The sequence below is a fragment of the Rhinolophus ferrumequinum genome, chromosome 6 (assembly GCF_004115265.2).
Source record: "Rhinolophus ferrumequinum isolate MPI-CBG mRhiFer1 chromosome 6, mRhiFer1_v1.p, whole genome shotgun sequence".
NCBI classification, from domain to species: domain Eukaryota; kingdom Metazoa; phylum Chordata; class Mammalia; order Chiroptera; family Rhinolophidae; genus Rhinolophus; species Rhinolophus ferrumequinum.
Genome location: NC_046289.1, coordinates 41375058 through 41395705, shown reverse-complemented (window position 1 = coordinate 41395705; position 20648 = coordinate 41375058). Strand labels below are relative to the sequence as shown.

General features: G+C 42.1%; 1 protein-coding gene and 1 long non-coding RNA gene across 9 annotated transcripts in view; both read right to left on the bottom strand.

The window, feature by feature from the left end:
• Positions 1 to 947: 947 nt before the first annotated feature.
• On the bottom strand, positions 948 to 2576 carry LOC117023647 (uncharacterized). Its single transcript, XR_004423236.1, has 3 exons — positions 2445 to 2576; positions 1939 to 2051; positions 948 to 1184 (listed from the first exon to the last, which is right to left on the bottom strand). It is a non-coding gene; the product is annotated as an uncharacterized LOC117023647 (long non-coding RNA).
• Positions 2577 to 12874: 10298 nt separating this feature from the next.
• Positions 12875 to 20648, bottom strand: part of TRIM9 (tripartite motif containing 9) — a 104443-nt gene continuing 96669 nt past the window's right edge. For 2 of the 8 annotated variants that reach the window (XM_033107764.1, XM_033107760.1), the window contains 3 exons: positions 19616 to 19919; positions 17085 to 17247; positions 12876 to 15068 (listed from right to left, as the gene is read on the bottom strand). In XM_033107764.1, coding sequence (XP_032963655.1) covers positions 15006 to 15068; positions 17085 to 17247; positions 19616 to 19919 — 530 coding nt within the window. In that variant the 3' untranslated portion in view covers positions 12876 to 15005. Of the gene's footprint in view, positions 15069 to 17084; positions 17248 to 19615; positions 19920 to 20648 lie in introns of all 8 variants that reach the window. The other 6 variants (XM_033107763.1, XM_033107761.1, XM_033107765.1 and 3 more) reach the window with 6 other exon arrangements.

The window sequence follows — 20648 nt, the reverse complement described above, 5'->3', positions numbered from 1 at the left end:
GAAGTTCACTCTACTCATAATTTTAATGACAAATCATCTTTTATATTTTTGAGGAAAAAGATTCGGAGTGAGAGCTGCAGAGACAGGCGTACACCAGCAGGTGGGGGGATTTGCCGTTTGAATTCGACATCTGACTATCGAGCGGTTCAGCGAAAGACGTGATTGTAATTTTAACTACTGCTTTATTTCTCTTTCTTTGCTGCAGATAGTTATGCACCACAATACTTTGGAAAAAATACCTATATTCTGAAGAAGATAAATCAAAATTAATTATTCTCATCACTCTAGCCAGAGCATAAAGTAGATGGCACGTACTCCCTTTAAAAACCTTAGATGTAAATATATTGAAATCCAAATATATAATTTATTCTGATATAGAACATCGAAGATCTCTTACCAATGAGAAAAAGCATGGGATATTAACATTCTTAGGCTGGATTTGTAACACTCAAAAGTTAGATGTGTTAGTGGCTGGGGCTTCCCAGTCAACCATATGAGTTTACAGTGCCGAGTAGAGGGGTCTCTGCTTTAAGTGGGGTCTACCACAGGCTTTACAGCAAGTCTGTGAACTGGTGAGACAGGCCTGAGTGAGGCCAGTGTGTCCAAGGGAGGTTGGAGTCATCCAGGAAGGAAGTGAGGCCATGCCCATGGCTGGGGTTCAGGTATACATGGGCCTGTCGAGCAAGCTGTGGGTGGCAGATGGAGGCTGAAGAGCTTCCTGGGGGACAACTCAGCATAAGGGTGGAAGGAGTCTGGTGATTAGCTCCAGGCAGGAAGAAGCCTTCGTTGTCAGAGGGAAGCAGGAAATCTGTAGCAGATTCTGTTCTCTGGTATAGCTACCTGGAAGCATTGTGTTCCATTGGACAAAGGGCTGTCCGTAAAAACTGAAAGACTCTTCTCACTAAGCTTTATAAGCACACTCAGATCCCAGAAACAGTTTTACCTTCCCACAAGAGAAGGTGAGTTATCCTCTTGCACTTTATTTCTGCACAGCTTGGAGGAGGGCCTAGAGGAATGGCTGTGCTCCAGGGGCTGAGGCGTTGCCAGCCTGATGGGGAGTACATGGAGACTCCCAGAAATACAGGACTTGGCATGCAGGGGGTGGAGGTTTGGTAAGGCAAGTGGGAGCAAGACCGGTGACATTTGTGTTGGAGGTAATGAGATGTCCTCTGACTCAAAGTCTCCTAAGAAATGGAGAAACGGGCATTATGTATAATCTATTAAGTTCTTAGATTTAGCGAACATTTACCAGAAGAACCTTAGTAACGATGTCTCTTTTGATGTATTAAGCTCTCTGAAACCCCCTTTTTGAGTACTATTTTTATAGCACTACAACAGACAGACAGGTGTATAAATCTTAAATTTGTATGGCAATGAATTTTTACAGATGAGTAACTTGTGCAGATCCCACTCAGCCTGAGCTACAGAACATTATGAGCAGTTGGAAGCCTCCTTTGTGCCCCCACTTTCCCATCCTAAAAGGAATCACTACCCTGATTTCCAATATTGCAAATGACCTTTGGCTATTTTAAACCTTGTATAAACGAATCATACAGTCTATCTCTATTTTGCCTAACTTCTTTTACTTAACATTATGTCTGAAAGTTTTATTTATGTTCTTACCAAACATCATATGTTTGCATTGTTGTATCATATTTCATTTTACGAATGCAGCATAATTTTATTCTCAATAAATCCTGGGCCTTTTGGTTTACTCTCCAATTCCCAACTCACTTAGTCTCAAGCATAGAGGCACTTGGCACTTAAGAGGGGCACTTGTTTATATAAGTTCAGGAAGCTTCTTAAAATACTTGGCAGGGAGGGTAGTAATAGAAGAGAAATATCTCACAACACAGGAAGTATCTTTAAATCAGATATCAGACATCATCATGGTGCCGAAAGCCCATTAGGCAAACGCTGTCAGAGGGAATTCCTTACAGGCTCGCTCTTTCCTTGGGTCCTATTCTGCTTCCATGTTCCTGGACACCATCCTTTTGGAGTAGCTTTCTCCACCTCTTCATTCCCTTGAGACCCCAGCTGTGATCTCTGGGCTGCTAGGAGGAAAACAAAGTCCCTTAAAATGAGCAAACAAACAAAACAACAAAAAACAAACCCTTATGCACAAAGGTGAAACTCTCACATTACTACATAGAACAATTTAGCTCCACATTCTGTCAGTCACTCTTGCTGGCCTACACTGGGGCTTTCCTTTTTACATAACCAGAGGTTCCTTTAAAACATTTTAAGAAGAAAAGGGGGCAGGGAGAAAAAAACCAGTTTCCTTGCCAAGCAGTTGTCCTCGGTGCACTGTAGTGACCTCGGTGCAGCAATGGCTGCAGTTTTAAAAATTCTTACCTTCTAGCCATCCTGCTCTTAACTCCCTCCCTTTTGTTTTGCTTCACTGAGAAAGATAATTTTTGTCTTTAAGAATATTAGCAAAACACCTGAGCATGGCTGGCCTCCGAAGATCTTCCGTCTTCAGCTCTCATGTGGCAACATCAGCTCCACATGAGAGCATCCCCTCTGCCTACTGCTGTGGTGTGTACTGACCGGCGTGGTCCTGAAAGGATACGAAAAGAGGAGGTGGCTGCCCTCTTGGCTACAGCAAGGCATAACTTCCTGGACATTATTTTGTGCAGGCCTTGCATTTCTGAGCGGGGTTCTGATAGTGGGGTGACCCAACTTCTTTTTCTCTCCTTTCCATGTGACCAACTTGCTCTGTCCCAGAAGGTGGAGTCTGTTTATTTCAACAAGTTCCCTTTGCATCTTGACCACAATTATGTTTCACGGGCAAACATTTTTTTCTTTCTGGCTTGACACAATAAGCATGTATTTCTCCCACATGGGTCTGTGGGCCAGCTGCAACTTGACTCCAGGTTTAGGATCTCCCTCACATGTTGCACATCCCCCTTTTTTCAGTTTTATTGTTTAAATTAAAAAATTTTTTAACTTATTTTGCAATCACAGTTGACTAGTCCGGCCTTCCTTATGCTGACATTGGTCTAGATTCTTTTTAGGCACTGTCAAATGGTTTCGAATCCTGTTGAAACTTTTGTATTTTAAGAAACATATATAGATTCCTTAGTGGGAAGTTGTAAGAAACTATAATAGAGATTTTCACCCTGATTTAGCAATAACCCGGAAATTGATGACTGGGAGATTTGATGAATAAGATAAATGGGAAAGACATTGAGCGAGTATGGTTCCTGAGGCTTGGGATAAGTTGTAGGTGTTAGGAGCTTTCAGTACTTTAGATACTATATTCTGGTGAGAGTGATGGACACAGCAAGGAAAGTGAGAGGATGCCAAAGAAACACCTTGTTTACTTTGGAATATTGTCTGGCGTTGACTTTGTTCTCCATCTTCTAGGACAGTAGATGGGAAATAAAGTCTAGAGAAGACAGACTCTGCCCACCAGCTTGGTGATCCTCCAAGGTCAAGGGCCAGACTGCAGGGAGGCCAGGTCTCTCTCAGAATTTCTCCAGGTCCTGGACATAAACCTTAAATTTTTGAAAAAATTTTTTATTGTGGTAAGAACATTACCATGAGATCCACGCTCTTGGCAAATTTTTAAGTGGACAATACAGTGTTGTTAACCATAAGTACAGTGTTATACAGCAGAGATCTCCAGAACTTGTTCATGTTTCTTAACTGAAACTTTATGCCTGTTTATTAGCAACTCCCATTGACCCCTCTTCCAGACTCCGGCAACCACCATTCCACTCTTTGATTCTATGTGTTTTATTTCAGCACGCTCATGTGCTTTGCGGCATTATTCACAATAGCCATCATACTATGGAAATAACCTCAGTGTCCATCTATGAATGAATGGGTAAAGAAGATATGGTATGCACATACAATGGAATATTGTTCAGCCTTGAAAAAGAAGTAAATGCTGTAATATGCAGCAACGTGGATGAATCTTGGGGACATATGCTCGGTGATATATGAGGCTAGTCACATTAAGGCAAACACTGCATGATTCCACTTACATGAGGTATCTAAAACAGTTACGTGCATGAACATAAACCATGCACATCTAGGAAACAGAAAGAAGACTTAGTTCTCTCTTCTCTCAGATCACTGTCGGATCTCAGTCGATTATATCTCCTTCCGGTCACACGGGCCACTCTAATGCACAGATGTAGCTGAGAAGCTTGACAAATGTTGACGGTTTGTGCATAGGTAGTGTGGTTGCTTTGCTTACAGGTACTACATGCAGCAGCTTCTAGAGAACACTGGCCACGTGGATTAATACTGAAGAAGACATGGTCTGTCTCTCCTCAAAGAACTCATAGTCACATAAGGTACTTATCTAACAAAACTTAAAATTTGAACATTTTTAATAATTTGAGGATTCACAAAACACACATTATTTAAAAAATGAAGTTTTGTTACTGCAAATCTCACGTGGACAACGTTGCATGTGAGGAAGTGGAACAGCCCACTGGGACCAGCCCCCACGATCCATACGGAGATTGGTGCTTCTTTGCTATCTGGAGAATAGAGCAGAATGGTTAGGCGTGAAGGCCCCAGACTGATATGTGGGGGTTCAAATCCCAGCTCTGTCACTCAACAGCTGTGTGACCTTGGGCAAATTACACAAACCTTATTTGCTTTAATTTCCTGATTTTTAAAATGGGGGGATAATAATAATGCCAACCTCATAGGGCCGTTGTATAGATTAAATGAGTTAATAAATACAAAGTATTTAGAATAGTGCCGGGCACATTGTGAGCCCTAAAGTAACAGTAGCAATTATTATTATTATTATTATTGTTATTATTATTATTATTATTACTTGCCCTAAGAAACACTGGTGTGAACTACATTTAAGGAATGTAAAAATTTTAAAGTTATTCAAGGCCAAATCCCTTTGCAAATCTCCCCTCCCCGCAGCACTACAAGCATTCTAGCAATGTGTATTTAATTATATGCTGACCATTTTGCATTGCAAAGATCAAAGAGCTTAATCAAGAGAAATTAAGGCACTTCACATATTTTCTAACTTAATCCTCACAATGACCCTATCCTGTAGGTATTATTACCTCTAGTTTGTGACAAACTAAGGCTGATTGAGGTTAAATTAACTTGTCTAAACTCATACTAATAAGTATGGGCTGGGAACCTGGTTTTTGTAACTCCGGAGTCCATGTTGAGATAGATTTTCAGACCAACAATACCCAAAGAATGAATTTTTTTTCTTATCAGATTAGTGGATTTTTATGCCATGAGAAAAAATTCCCAGTTCAGTTTTGAGTAGTTTACAGGCAGCAGTTTTTTGTGTTCATTGCTTGGAAACGATCTATTAGGTAGTGTTGGTTGTGGCCCCAGTTTCAACTCAGTTGTGGAAGCTCTGTTGTTTTTTGAGCTAAATCAGTTGTGAGCGTTTGGTATTCTGAGACGTAAAGTCAATATTGAAGAGAATTCCCCCTTTCACTATTTATTTTCTGCAGAGATTGAAATTGAGCCTCCGTGCTTCCTGCTATTTCTAAAACATTTGCTTTTGTAAAACAAAGAACACATCCCGGAAATTAAAGGCACAGACTTAAGCAGCACTTGTTCATTCAAAGCACGACAGAGATGGAATCTGTCACTTTGCTCGTTTTGCTGCCGGCACCCATCCCGTTTTCTGGAAACAGCACACAGATTGGAGGCAGTGGTTGGGGTTCTCAGTCAAGATGTCCTGCCCTCCCTCAGCTAAGAGGCAGACCCAGGACCCCAGCAACAGCAGAGCCTGTTTTTCTGGAATCAAATCTTGAGCAAAGACAAAAAGACGAGAAAGAGCGGGAGATTTTGTGCAGACTTGGGGCTCGGAGAAGAGCGGCTGTTCATCAGTTCCTGCTCCCTCGATACCCAGAGCTGCCCTGGTTCCTGTCTTTCTGAGCTACCCTGCACCACTCTAATAGCTTCCTTCTGTGCCTTTAGGTCAGCCAGAGTCAGGTTCAGGTTTTTCATATCCAGAGTCTAGTGACTGGTGTTCCTAGCCTGCAGGGGCCTGGTGGTCTTGCCCTACTCTCCTCTCTTCTCTCCCCCTGCATCAGCGGCACTGACTCTCTGTAGTTGCTTGTTCTTTCTTCCAGGGCTTTACCCTTGGTGCTTCGCCCAAATGTCATCTCCTCAGAGAGGCAATTGCTGACCACACCAAACCTTTCTATTTCATTCGCCTATTCGATTTCTCATGTAGCCTTCATTACTATTTAAAATTATCTTGAGCTTTATTGATTAGTTGCATTTCCCTATTAGAATATCAGCTCTAAGAAGCTAGAGACCTTGTCTGTTTTATTTACTGGTATCCGTAGTAGCTATAACTGTTTAGCACCTGATAAGTGCCCATTACAAATTTATTGAGTGAACGAGAGTGTTGTGTGTGGTGCACGCTATGTGTAGCAATCACCTGTGACCAAGTGGTTAAGAGCATAAGCCCTGGAGTGGACTGTCTGGGTCCAAATCCTGCCTCGAACACTTGCCTGCTATGCGACCTTTGGCAAGTTACTTAACCTCTTTTTGCCTCATTTTTCTCACTTCTAAAGTGGTAAAAGTAAACATGCGTAAGTCAGATGAGGATTAAGTAAGATGATTTACTTAAAGTCCTTCGTACATCCTATGGAAAACAATAATATTCATTATATGGCTACAAATATTATTAGAGTATTTCTTACTTGTAAAACGCTTCTGTCAGAGATTGTAAGATGCCCAACTGACTTAATGTTGGCTCTCTTGAAGAAAACCAAGCCGAATACCACATTAAATGTACACAACCTAAAAAACCTATTTACAATAGTGTACATTTATCCCCCAAGTACATGCTACTTTCCTCTTCAGAAGGACAATCACAATAGGGGTCTCTGTCATGCAGGGTGTCATGCGGAGTCTCTAGTCCTGCTCCCCACATAAGAACGCAGGACATGGTGAGGCCAAAAAGGAACACCCACGGAGCCATAGATAGGGGAGTCACTATATTCGCACTGGCGGCTGGGTTGGAGACACAGGAAGCAGGAACCACACTGTCCGCAACCCGCCATCCTAACTGCAATCCGCGCTTGCCAGCCACCATCTTCTTGCTACCCCCCATTTGCTGCTAGCGTAGCCACAGCAGTTATGTTAGTGGCCAATGGCTCACTGGTTACAGCTGATGGCTAACTAGCCACAGCTGATGGCCATCCAATCACAGTTGATGGCCATTTACTACTTGAGCCAGCACCTTTCCTCGTGAGGCCAAGAGCCTGGAAACTGCTCTCTGGGACTCTGTCCCCACATTGACACATCAATTGGTCCCAACAATTAAAAATCTGTTCTCAGAATTTTGGCAATTTTTACTGTCTTCATTTATATCATCCAGTGGATTATTAATTTTGTGCCTATACAATATTTTTTTTCTATTTTGCATTATAGTGGAATCTTTTAAAAGACCTTTTAAAAGACAATTATGATGTGAATTTAGATTTATCAGCTACCGCTGCAAATACCTCACAGAAGCAGCAGACTGATGAACTGGTGCTACCCCACCCCCGCAGCCTATTAATTTTACAAATGTACAGGCTGTGACGATCTGAGTATAGGCCACCCACACATTCTTTACCTCTGTATTTTCAATCTATGCTGCAGGTTAGAATCCCTCGGGAGCTTAAACAATTCCACATTCTCAGGCTGCATCCAGACCTATTAAATTAGTAACCTGGTATCAATATTTTTAAAGTTCTCCAGATGATTTCAATGTGCAGCGGAGGCTGAGAACCACCACTTTACTAGTAGCTGATGAGTTTCTTTTGACACATGTAAGATATAGATTTTCACTGCAGAAAAGTTAAAGTGTGAAAACAAAACTCAAAAAAACAAACAACTCCTGCATCTGAGAAATAAGAAAACAGGGTAGTATTGTTATGGTTATTATTAGTCTAGCCTCAAGAAGATTCAAAACATGAAAAATATCATTTTGGGTCAGACTCATTTTGTGGAAGAATGATGTTCCTTAGCTGTCCTCTTTTAGAGTGTCCGTAAGTTTCTACTAGGCCTGTGCCCCAGTGGTTATTAAGTTTGCTTTAGTTACTGCCAAACACCTGCAAGAGGCTTAAGGATGAAGCCTGACACCTGAGACTTCTACAGGAAAAGAAGCAGGTGTGAAATGCATCTGAATATTGTTACCTAGTCTGCTCTGTGCTGTTCTCTCGTTTCCTTTGGGCCGCTGATCTGACATCCCCATTGCCCCTGAACTGGCCCTCAGTTCTTCATCTGATCCACTGAGATTCTCTGTCCATCCCCAAGGTATGGAGAGCCAGAAGCTCAGATTCTCTTAACATCAAGTGTCCCCTCAACTTGGTGATAGACAATTAGCTTCCACACCGTATATGTGATACGGGTGGTAACTGCACTGCATTTTAATTCTTGGTCTTAGTTGAAACCTTGAAGATGGAATTTAATAGTGGCATGAAGGTTTGTCTGATCCTCAGAAGTTTCTAAAATTGGCTGATTTCTTTCTGATGGGTAGTTGTACTTTTTTATCTGCAGGTGTATCAGGTCTGAGTGCATCACTATACCTAGATAGCTAAGGTCTGCATATTCGGCAGTGCCTATGGTATTGCCAACCAGGAAACCAAACGTTTGAGAAGCTGCAGTTAACTTTCACCTGCTCATCAGTTTCAGCCTGCCCAACTGGTAAGGTTGGAAACTTATTTCTTCACATCTGATAGCCACACAACGCACCAGGCAATTAGGAGAATATACTGCGTGGAGTGGTCTTCCCGCAGACCACACGTGGAAATCAACATTACAGAAGGAAGCATTAGAATCCTCACTTACTTAAGATGAATTTGTTCATTATTAACTCATCAACTACAGGGTTCAAAACACAGTCCAGAAACAGAGTGCAGAGTAGTTCATATTTAATACCTCAGTCTTTCCTTAAAAGTAGTTTGTTAAACAGCAGCATAACAATAAATCAATACATTCAATAAATCTATAGTACTAGAAGTGGGTTTAGACAGGATAAAGATGGCCTCAGTTAATTAAAGAAAACAGATGGCTATGCTACATAGGCAGGGATAAGAAAGAAGGGTTTACAATGTAAAATACAAGTTGGAGAGGATTTTTAGAAAACTAATAAGCCAACTGCATGAAGTAATTTATAGTGACTTAAGCCTCCTTGAGAAAAATGAGTATTTCCATTCTCTTTTGGTTTCTTGAAGTTTTAAATATTTTAACACCTTGACACTTGGAAAGTGGTATGATTAAGAATATAGTTGTAGCGCGGGAGACCCTGCTCACTGCGTCGTTTGTCGTGCAGGGCAGCCTGCGGGGTCTCTGCTCCTGCTCCCCACATAAGATCGCAGGACATGGTGAGGCCAAAAAGGAACACCCACGAAGCCATAGGTAGGGGACTCATACCACTATGGTCTCCCTGGCGGCTGGGTTGGAGACACACGAAGCCGGAGCCACAGAATCCGGCACACTCCACCATCCTAACTGCAATCTGCGCTTGCCAGCCACCATCTTCTTGCTAGCCCCCATTTTTCTGCTAGCGTAGTCACAGCAGTTATATTAGTGGTCCACGGCTCACTGGTTACAGCTGATGGCCAACTAGCCACAGCTGATGGCCATCCAATCCCAGTTTACTACCCGAGCCAGCACCTTTCCACGTGAGGCCGAGAGCCTGGAAACTGTACTCCTGGCTCTGTCCCCACAATAATAGTTTTGCTTTCCAAATAGTTAACCAAATTTCAAATAATATTTTTCAACATTTTTGAGTAATTTTTATTTCTTCTTTTGTGATTCTCTGTTCAACAACTATTGAAATCTTGATTTCTGAGTTATCTTGTAGTTGATCTTAGTAATACCATACCATTTTGATTATTGTGGCTTTGAAGTAGAGAAGTAGATTTTAATGTGTCATACAAGTCAAGTTACTGCTTTTTCTCAGAACTTCCTTGCCTATATTCTTCCATTAACTTTTGCAGAAGAATATAACAAACATTTTGTCAATTTCCAAAAAACAATAAGCATTGTCTCCCAAGAAGATGATAGTAAAAATCATTATTGACACTCAAATCTGATCTTAGTAATAAAAAGGGAGGGGATGGAACTGTGGCATCATTAACAGGTTGTACACAAATGAATAATACCTAACACTTTAGAGCACTCATAATGGGCCAGGTACTGTTCAGAGTGTTTTACATGTGTTGTCTGATTTAACCCTCAAAACAATACTATTTTTACTTCCACTTTAGAGATGTGGAAACTGGGGGAGAGTTTTCATTGCTTGCTCTAGGGCCCACTGTTGTGTCCAGCATGACGTGGGTTGTGGGGAAGGAGAAGGGCGGCACAGGGTTAAGAAAAGACAGTAGCCACGAATAGAGTACAAGTACGGGCCAAAGGGAACAGTCTCAGGGACTGAATCCCGAATAGAGCCAACGTGTAGTTTTTATTGGTAAACTTCTAAAGAGGTAATGATTGTTAATCTCAAGATCTGTGTGCTACGTAGCCTGAGGGCTGTCTCTCCGAAAGTTCCCATTGTGTTCCAGCCTGAAGTTTGCCTTCACACACACGCACATCTCCAAGGAATCCACTGAAGGGGAGGGACCGATATAATTCCATCGGGTCTCAGTTTGCTGAGGGACTCCCTTGTGAAACCCTGGGAAGAGCGCGGGGGAACAAACGGTTTGGCAGCTATAAGGCAACTCCCACAGGTGGCACACCTTGAAGCCAGGACCAGAATTCAGTCAAGAGCCAGAGATACTGGCTCTCAGCCACTGCACTACTATCCTCAGGACTGTCGGATAATGCAGTGTCGAGATTTCTTAGCAATTAATACTTATATTGAACACGTCTTTCATCTCCAGTACACAAAGCACTTCTACGTATATGCTTTCTCTCACTTTGTGCCCGTTCCTTTGTGCAGAACATATGTAAATGCCTAGTTGAACATACTGTCCTTATTAAAGAATTTTAGCGAGGGTTGAGAACCACTGGTTTATACCTTTGTGAGGATTCTGTCATTAAGGTGGTTTCTTGAGCTTTTTTGTTTCCTTTATCATACACATTAAAAATCATGGCCAACATCAAAAGACGGTTTGGAAGTTGTTAACAGGTAATTAAAATTTAACGTTCCGCCATGCTTGTTAATGAAACTATCTTTATTTATCTCCATGAATTTTAGAAAAAAACATGGGAGGGAAAAAAGGCACGATTGATTACCAGCCAAAATAGTAATCCTTTTAGAGTTCATGGTGAGGGTTTATTTTCACCTGGTGGGAGAAGGAAAAAGAGATGTGAACCAGATTCCCAACCACTGTGGGTAGGTGAGAGTGATTTTCAATTGCTTCCTTAATGGTAGCGGGTTTTCCACTCTCTCCATCACTGTGGCCCTCAGAAAAGGGGCAGGTTAAAATCCCTGACAGGAAGGCCCAGAAGGAAATGGAGATGCAGTCTTCACCAGACCAGGAGAATAAGCAAGTCAAAGCCCTTCCATTGACTGAGGGAAGGTGGGAAGGGAAAGAAAAGGTAGAGTCAGGAGGTCAGCTCTTCCTGTGCCTTTGGCTTTACCACGATCACAGGTTTGACAAAATAGGAACAGACTATGAGATGTAGCGTGAGGGAGGTTGAAAGGAGAATCTGGTCATGTCCAAGATGGCCCCTCATCTTTTTAAAGTGTACAATTCAGTGATTTTTTTTTTCCAGTATATTCACTAGGTTATGCAGCCATCATCATCATTTAATTCTGTGATAGCTAATTATGTACCTGGAACTGTTCTTAGCACAGCTGTGGCAGAGTGGAGCAGATAATAAATTCAAAGGACCAGACTGTTTCTGTGTATTTAATTGGCTCCCATTGTTCACTCTTATTCAGTACCTCAAAGTCTGTGTGTATCCAAAAAGCTGGTTCTTCAGATAAAGACAAGATTTAGGGAGCCTCAGTTATGTGTGATGTCAGACCCAAATTTCCCTACCAGTCTAGGTGTCTTTAGAATGTTCGTATAAATTATAGAATGTTTGTATAACTTATGAGGCAGTGTAATCTGAGAACCTCTTTGTTTAATTACTACAGTTCCCTTGATCCATAATGAGAGATGCTGATTGAACAGCAAACCCTCCTTTCTTATCAGAGAGTCGAATAGATGCGCAAAAGATTAAGGCACACCTTACAGGCAGAAGAAAAAAAGGATCTCATTTCCAGAAACTGGGATGATTTCTTATAAATAACATAATTATTCCTATGAGGAAATACCAGGGATCAGAAGTTTCATTAATCTTAGTACCATGAGAAGAGTGAAAAATGGCTCAAGTGTGCCGTTAGGGAGTGAACAAAAGGGAATGAAAACAGAGGAGAGATGGGACCAATAGAGGAAGAAGAAAAAAGCATCAGGGTAGGGAGTGAAGAAAGAAGGATGAGCAGAAGCCTGGCTGGATGCAGAGAAGTAGTGGCTACCAACTGCTCAAAGTTTCACTCTGAGATTCTAACCTACGTCATATACTTTTAGGCGATGTTTTTCTTTTAATAAAAGAAATCAAAGGCAGCTCATTTTATAACGTTATTAACCGTGTAAGGGAGATCCATAATGTTGTAATTATTTAAAACAATCCTATTGTTTAGCCAGCCGTACAAATGTACAAAAAACAGTTGTATTATTTAGCCATACAAACATTCAAAGAAATTTTGAAGGAACCAGGTTTGAAAAAGCCAGTGACATTATATTTTGCAGTGCACATTTGTGGCTTCTTTAAGAGCAGGTTTGTTAGCATGAACCCCCAATGTTTGGAAGCAGATCCCCAACAGCATCCAAACTACAAATGTTTCATACTAAGTTTAGATCAAGGAGTGAAGTACCGCCAGGAGACAGTTGCCAGCCTTCCCAAGGAAATGGGGTGAAGAACACGTGCCTTCAAGAGCACTGGGGGGATCTTCCGATGACACTTTACTGAAGAAATATTGCTCAGACAAAGGTGAATTGTCATCCCAAACAGGCAAAAACTAAGAAATTCTGAAGAGACATATGATGTTCTCTAATAAAAATTATTTATTGGCACACCAGAAATATTTTTTTTTTCCTAGTACAGTAGCTGTATGCATCTATAATGGCAATTCTGTGTAAACTATGTGTTACAAGTCACTAGAAATCTAATTAGCAGGAGGAATTTAATAAAGAACAGGAGTAACGATGAGTCTACAGTGGCCCAATCATCGAGTCTCATTGGAGAGTAAATCAAACATCAAACTAGTGTTGCCCTGCAACAGAGTTCTTCTGCAGCCAAGAAAAACCAAGACATAAACAGGATAGCACCCATTCAATAAATTAGGTACACATAACTAGAAAGACACTGTAACTGATAGGAAGAATCTAAATCAAGTAACCACAAAAGTCAATAGTTAGCTATTTACATATATTACTTTTTGCCAAAACTTTAATTTGTTAGTTTTCCCATCCTCCATCTTCCCTTTTATATGTCATTCTTGTTTTACTTTTCCTGGTGAATTTCTTAGCTCACTGGCAAATATTTAGACAACTAATCAGAACCTGTTTCCAGGTCCCTACATTTCCTAAAACTTCTTGTCAAACTAAAGTATCTGAAGGGTAACTTATATAAGTCTATCTCTATCTAGGAGTAATAAGCATTATTATTCTGCTGTCAGTCATAGCAATGACATACAATTTCATTGTCTTCCTACCATTATTTGAACTACCTCAGAAAGTTAGGTTGAAAAGGGCAGCAGAGTGGATGGATTTTTCACTTGTAACAGGCACAGAGAGTATATATGGAGACAAGCATGTTTATCCTGAGAATGTAAATGCGGTGGACTGCAACTTCAGATCCTCCAGTACTGAGAATGGGTCCTTCTCTCTCTGGCCACTATTTTTTTTTTTCACATTCATTTTTAAGGCTTAATATCGTTGCAGCATTAACAAATAAGAATGCCAGCATCATTTCTACCAAAGAAGGCTTTGTGATGAATGGCAGCAGGTGCCGTAATTAAAATAGCACGGTTGGAAAGGCATTGAGTTGGTATGTTTCTGGTGCGATGGCCAGACTATGTAGATTTTTAGCATCATTGTAGGGGATATAAAAGATCTTGCCAATGAGTCTCTTTGCCCTTTGTTTATTTCCTTTTTAGTTATAACAGTTTGTAATTATTTTATTTTTTGGTTTGTTCTCCTAGAATATACTCTCCAGGAAGGCAGAAACCACATCCATGTATTCGACACCGTGTTTCCAGTGTCTAGAACAGTGCCTGGTCCATAGCAGGCTCTAAATTAAGAACTTGGATTAAATAAATGAACCAAATTATTAAGTCCCGTGGTCTGCCTATGTCTGGAGACTTTCCAGTTTCATTGAATGACCAGGGTTTCTGGCCTGTCCTAATGAGCCAGCTATCCTAATGATCCTACCCCCGTGAAGCTTTGGGTAGTTGTGTAGTAGATATTTTGGGGCTTCAATGGATAATAAAACCTTTCAATGCTACATTCACTCTGCCCACCTCCCAAAGATTAGCTATGCAGATCTAACACTGCATGAGAGGTAATAGGGCAAGAACATTCTAGGAGGTAAACTGCAAGCTCCAAATTCAGCTCATTCTTCCCTACCTCTCCGTACAACCTCTTTGACAGAAAGCTTAAGAGAAAAGCTATCAGGAGAATTTTTTCTTGGCTGTGCCAGCTCAGTAAGTCACCAATCACATGATCAGAAAAGAACAAAACATAACTCACCTACATAAAAAATTAAGTTAAACAAAAGTAAAATCTGGGAGTGGAAACAAAGTGACATGGTGGACTGTCTAGGTCCTTTGTTGGTTGGAATTGCTGAACATGGAAGCAAATGCAGGCATTACAGCAATAGAGAGGTTGGAAGGGAAAGGTGTGGAGCTGTGGGATGTGAAGACTGTAGAGGACCAGCTTTGCTCTCCTCCTTCCCTCTCCTTCCGGTGCTCTTGGATCCCACCACTCTCTGGCTGAGCTCCGTGCTGTTGCTTTTCAGGCGGAAGTAAGACGAGGCCGCTGGTGCCTCCACAGCCATCCTTAGGCTATGGACGCTCTGCTGGAGTAGAAGTCAGGGACTGGGAGCCCGGTGTGAAGCGTGACCTGGGGGAAGAGACTGTGAGGCCTGGAGCCACTTCAAGAAACCCCCTGCACACTCCGCCCCAGGGCACAGCAGGTGTGTTCCTAATTCAAAAGGGGACCGGTTCACTTTTCTTTAGTGTCTATTCTAGAAGCCATTAAAGAGAATTCTAATAGAATTCTGCCTGTGCTGAGGACCTGGCCACCACGGTGGGCTCCCAAATCCTGGACACACTTGATAATACGGTTCTCATCCACCTGGCACTTTTAAGATTCTGGGGAGATTATGTTCTTTAGGACTGAAGACCAGGCAGGCATTGATCTGCAAGCAGCAAAGCCTACTGGCCACAAAGCAGGGATCACTGCCAAATCCATGGTGAGAGAACACAGGAGCAGACAACCCTTCCTTTATTACGTGTCCACTACTTATTCTAACTAGAATAAACCTTTCATTTGGGGATGGCATAGATGATTGCCAGGTATGAAGAAACATGGGTACTCATACTAGTTTAGTGACTTCTGTCCAACCTCAATGGACAAGGCTAGAACCATTTCATACAGTACGTCATCTCTCCCCTTCTTATCCCTTTCTTCCCAGCACAAGAATCTTTATCCAAAGATACTCAGAACAGTTGAAAATGTAGAACACTTTGAATGAGGTTTTTCTAAGACTCACTTCTAGAATGATTTATGGTTTTCTTTCTTCCAGTATAGAGGCTGTACTTGATAGATTAGATTTCAGCCTCCCAGAAAACCCCAACTAGTTGCAGGAAGTGAGGAGGACAGAGGTCACGGGGTCACCATCACTCTTACTGTATATACTGATAAACAACAATGGATTTTTTTTTTTATAACTCCCAAGACTGTGGCTCTGAATAGAGCAAAAATCACCTGCAGTGTTTTGATTCTCAAATCCTAACTATCTTAAGGCAGCCATTTGCCGAATGGGGTTCACCGCTGACAATGAGAGTTCCAGCTCAAGAGGGCAATGAAAGCCCCAGTCCTATCAGAGGCTGGCAGGGCACACTCCTCCCTGCATGGCTCTGATCTTCTCCCCACTGCCCCCCACCTCCGTCTGCTCCAGCCCAAAGCTGGGCCTTCTTTGGCCCTTCCTTGCCCTGGTGAGGCCCCTTATGTCTTAGAAGCTTTGCCCCGTTTCTTCCGTCTGCCTGGAAAGCTCCACACAGCTCACTCCCTCACCCTCTTCAAGGCTCAGCTCACCTGTGGCTGCAATAAGGCCCACCCACACTGACCGCTCTGTTTAAGACTGCAGTGCCCTCCCAGCCCTAACGTGCTTGATTCCCTTTCCCTCCCTCGGTCTGTCCTCCATTGCACTTACTGCCTTCTAACACACTATATAAGTAACACGGCAACTGGCTTCTCATTTGCTGTCTTTCCTACAACCAGAATGTGAGCTCTATGAGGGCAAGATTTTTATCTGTTTTATTTTCACTGATAAACAACATACTTGAAATAGTGGCTTACCTATTAAAGACACTCCATAGATATTTGTTGAATGAATGAGAAGAACCTGTTGTTTTCTGTTCACAATAAATCACAAGTAACTAACTTTTGGGCAGGGACTATGTTTCCTATCCCCATAGAACCAAATAAGAGTGCAGAAAAGATGCTCAACATTTCTGATGTGGGTGCTGATACTTCAGTCTTACACCCTCCCTTCTTGGGCACTCAGGGAACTTTTTACAAGTTATTTGTTTTCATGCCAGCTGGTTCAAGAGTTTTATTTCTATTCGAGATGAAATCAGGGCTCAGAGGGACCATCATTAGCAAACCACGAATATAATTCCAGTTTCCTACTTGCTGTTAACTAGACTGTGTTCAGGTATAACAAAGGGGCGTAGGTTGGTTTGGAATCATGCCAGTTGTCACCGTTGATCCCTTTCCCTCCTCCTTTCCTGCACATCTCGGTCTGGGCTTTACATGGTCAGCTTCCCTCTCGCAGGGCATCTGCCCACCCATGGCAGCCTGTGAAGCAGAGGCAGCAGAAGCCGCTTCTATATTCAGGCCGACAGCGCTTACCTGCACGTTCCTGTTCAGGCTGACGGCCGGGAAAAACAGACCCTCCACGTTCTCAAACGCTATGGGCCCTTGCTGTTCGTCATTGATAAAAAATGTCAAGGTTTTTCTATTCAAGTCGAGGAGGACCCCGATTGTGGCCCCTTTTGTGATCCCTCCCTCAGTTCTGTGGGAAAAGAAAACAACTGGGTTTCACTTGGCTGTCATCATTCTAGAAGAAGCTCCCTTCTTGTATAGTGAAACCAATGTTTCTCAACCTGTTTAAAAGGATCAACCCCCCACCCCCACCCCAGGAGCCTTTAAAAACATACTTTCTCCTCATATAACAATTTTAATATCACATATATACCGTGTGTCTGTTTATGTGCTGTATGTATATCTGTGCTTTATATATACAAAAAGAGTAAGGTTGTTTTGCTTATTTCCCCCAAACCAATTTTCACTCCCCTGGGGGAGGCCTCGCCTGGTGTTGAGAATGTGTAGGTTCAACCACACTGCTCTGCTGTTGCTGAGAGTGAACTCATTCACATAGGGCACTGGGACACAGCTCAGAAAACAAAGCATTCAAGACCAAGAGAGAAAAAGTAGCCTTTGGGTTATCAGAGCTCTACCCGTAGCTATGTCCTATGTGTTGCACAGTGTGAATTAAGCATCATTTAATCCAAAGTGAATTAATTTAGAAATCAAAATAAAGAAGCCCTTAAGCTGAACCTAAAACATATGCAGGAAATATTGGATTTGGGCTTATGTTACCCATGAAACGGAAAAACTTACTCCAGAAAGATGGTAATTGTTGACATGTTGAGTTTGAATTGAGAAGTTGGAGTCTCTCTGTAAACTGACAACATTGAAGAAGAGGATTCTCTTTTTAAAGTAATTACCGTGTAGGAGATGGAGTGATTTTAAAGAACCTGCATTCAAATGTCAGTTTACGACAAGTTGTGCCCTATGTTTCAATTGATGGTTTCACAAAAGTTATTAAAGCATAGATGACCAGATTTGTCTTTTTCTCCCTCTCTGAGGTCCAGCAATGTTGAATTTCATCCTCATCTTAGCAGAGCACAGAAATTTAAGTGTGTCGTTCTATTCCCCTGGCATGCAGAATGCAGACTATACATAGTTGTTAAAAGACAGTTTATACAGTGTGCCTTGTTAATTCACAGCTTCAACAATGACAGCACAAGTGACATGCAGTTTGCATGCAAACAGATGGGTTCAGCTTTCAGAATGTGTTTCTCTGCATAGTGTGACAGTTGTGTCATTATTCATTCCTTTACTCCAAAATAAAGAAACTAAAAGGGAAACGTAAGAGTGGTACATGGGTGATAGAATCAGATAGCTAGTGACAGGGTTCCCCCCAAGTGTAAATCACTGATGATAACTGCTTATCTACATCTAGTAGGAGTTGATATCAGGCTGAAATGGTATGTGTGTTCACTTAGAATGATAGTGAAGAATACACACCAGAATGAGGTGTATAGAAAATATCCAAGGAAACAGGAAGTGGAGACTCTAGATAGGAGTTGTGCTGGCGAGAGAAGGAGCAGCAATGAGCATACAGAAAAAGCTAAAACAGTGGAGTCTACTATCCTACAACTGCCTGACTCACTTTCCTTTTGATCTGACTGAATAAAACTGTATATACTTTTTTCTTTTTTCAGAGACACCAATAAGAATGTATTCTGGGGAAATCTTTGAGAATAAGAAGGACCAGCACCCATGACAGACACTTATCTCTTTAGGAAATTTGTGAAAAAATACATCTGAGGAAGAAAACACAGACCAACTGAAAAAGGAAGTGTAAGGAAAAATATTACAGTATGGGTTAAATTATAATTGCCCATATTTTGGTGGTAGAGGAAAACCTCAGGAGATTACTATGTTCTCTTTTCCCAGTTAACTGGGTACTCTGAATCCATACAATCATAAGACAGTTCTTCAAGTACAAATCTATGCAAATTGGCATCCATAAGATTTAGTTCATAAAATGGCTTCTATTCTGAGCAGCAGTATTGATAATAATCACAATAAGAACAATGGCTTCTATTTTCAGGTGTTTCTGATGGGAGGCATTTTTGCATATTCCATTTCATCTTGGGAACACACCTGCATGCAAAAATGTTATTAATCTTATTTGGTGGAGTACAACGTCAAGGTTTAGAAAAACTAAGTAACGTGTTCAAAAGTGCTTTCCTGATGAGTTGTAGGACTGGATTTTAGAATCCTGGAATGTTCTCCTATAATGAATATGCATGAGGATTCTTAGTTTCCAGTCATGGGTGGACTATAGCAATGAATACCTAGGAAAGTGCTCGTGTCTCTGTCATTAGGCAAACAAAACAAAACAAAACAAAAAACCCAAAAACCCCACCAGGATGGACTCAGTTAAGATTAGTGGAACTCCTGTGCTACTTAATGAAGACTGCCTGCCTGACTTCCTTCATGTTGTCTATTTAATAGGTCTTTGAACTTGGGCTTTCATTCTTGCCCAGAAGCCGACGTGAAGAAGGCTTGGTTTGGGGGCTGCAGGGTACCTGTTGGTGTGCGAGTTGTTGTGCATGAACCAGCTCCGGTTATTGTCCACGTACATTGCCCAAGCTTTGTCGTCCTTCCCTAGCATTACATCCTTCATCACATCCATGCGAGCCACGCCAAAGGCAGGGTCGGGGTGGTTGTCATAGCGATCCACAGTTAACTCCCAGTAGTGGACACCCTTGGAGAAGCCGGTCTTCCCCAGCACCACCCGGTCATCGTAGCTACTGCAGGTCACAGTCAGGTTGTCATTGGAGAAGATGATGTCAGAATGCGCCGAGCCAGGGTCAAAAGCAAACCAGGCCACTGGGAACAAGAGAAGGGAGTGGGGTTACTAAGACAGACCTCAGGAACGCAACACCGTAACAGACTTCTGGGAGGGTGAGGAGCATTGTGTCCCGTTTTCATGCTGCCATGCAGGAAGGAGGCATCCAGGGCCAGAAGGGGCCGTGAGTGAGCAGACAGGGGACACATCCTGGGAGCTGGTACTCTCGGCACCCAGAAGCAGACGGAGGACACACGACCGATTCAGCAGGGGTTACCTGGCTCAGACTGCACTCCCAACCAGGTGATCCGGGAGTGAAGTGACATCGATTTTGGAAGGTACAAGTCCCTTCACCCAGTGACTGGCAGAACAGTACACCAGAGACATAAAGGGAGAGGGATGCACTAAGATGCCTGTGTAACCCTGAGGCAGGGAGGCTAGGATCTAGAGTCCTAGATGGAGGAGGGATAAAACACACTGTGAAACTAGGAAATGTCCCTTTGGCAGAATGCTAACATCTTGTCATTTTGAACATGTCCTCAGTGCTAGTGAAAGCTCAAAAGCTGTGAAGCTATCAGCAACGCAAACTAATTTTCGTGAGTGGTTGTGATTTGGACATAAAGCAGGTTGCTTCCTTCATAACTTAAAAATACAGCTTGCGTGTTACTCCTAACACTAAGATGTCAAATATCTTGCTGGAGCACTAGGTATTTAGGACATGAGATGCAGACAGAATGATGTTTTTGTACACATTGTTATGCCCCAAATTC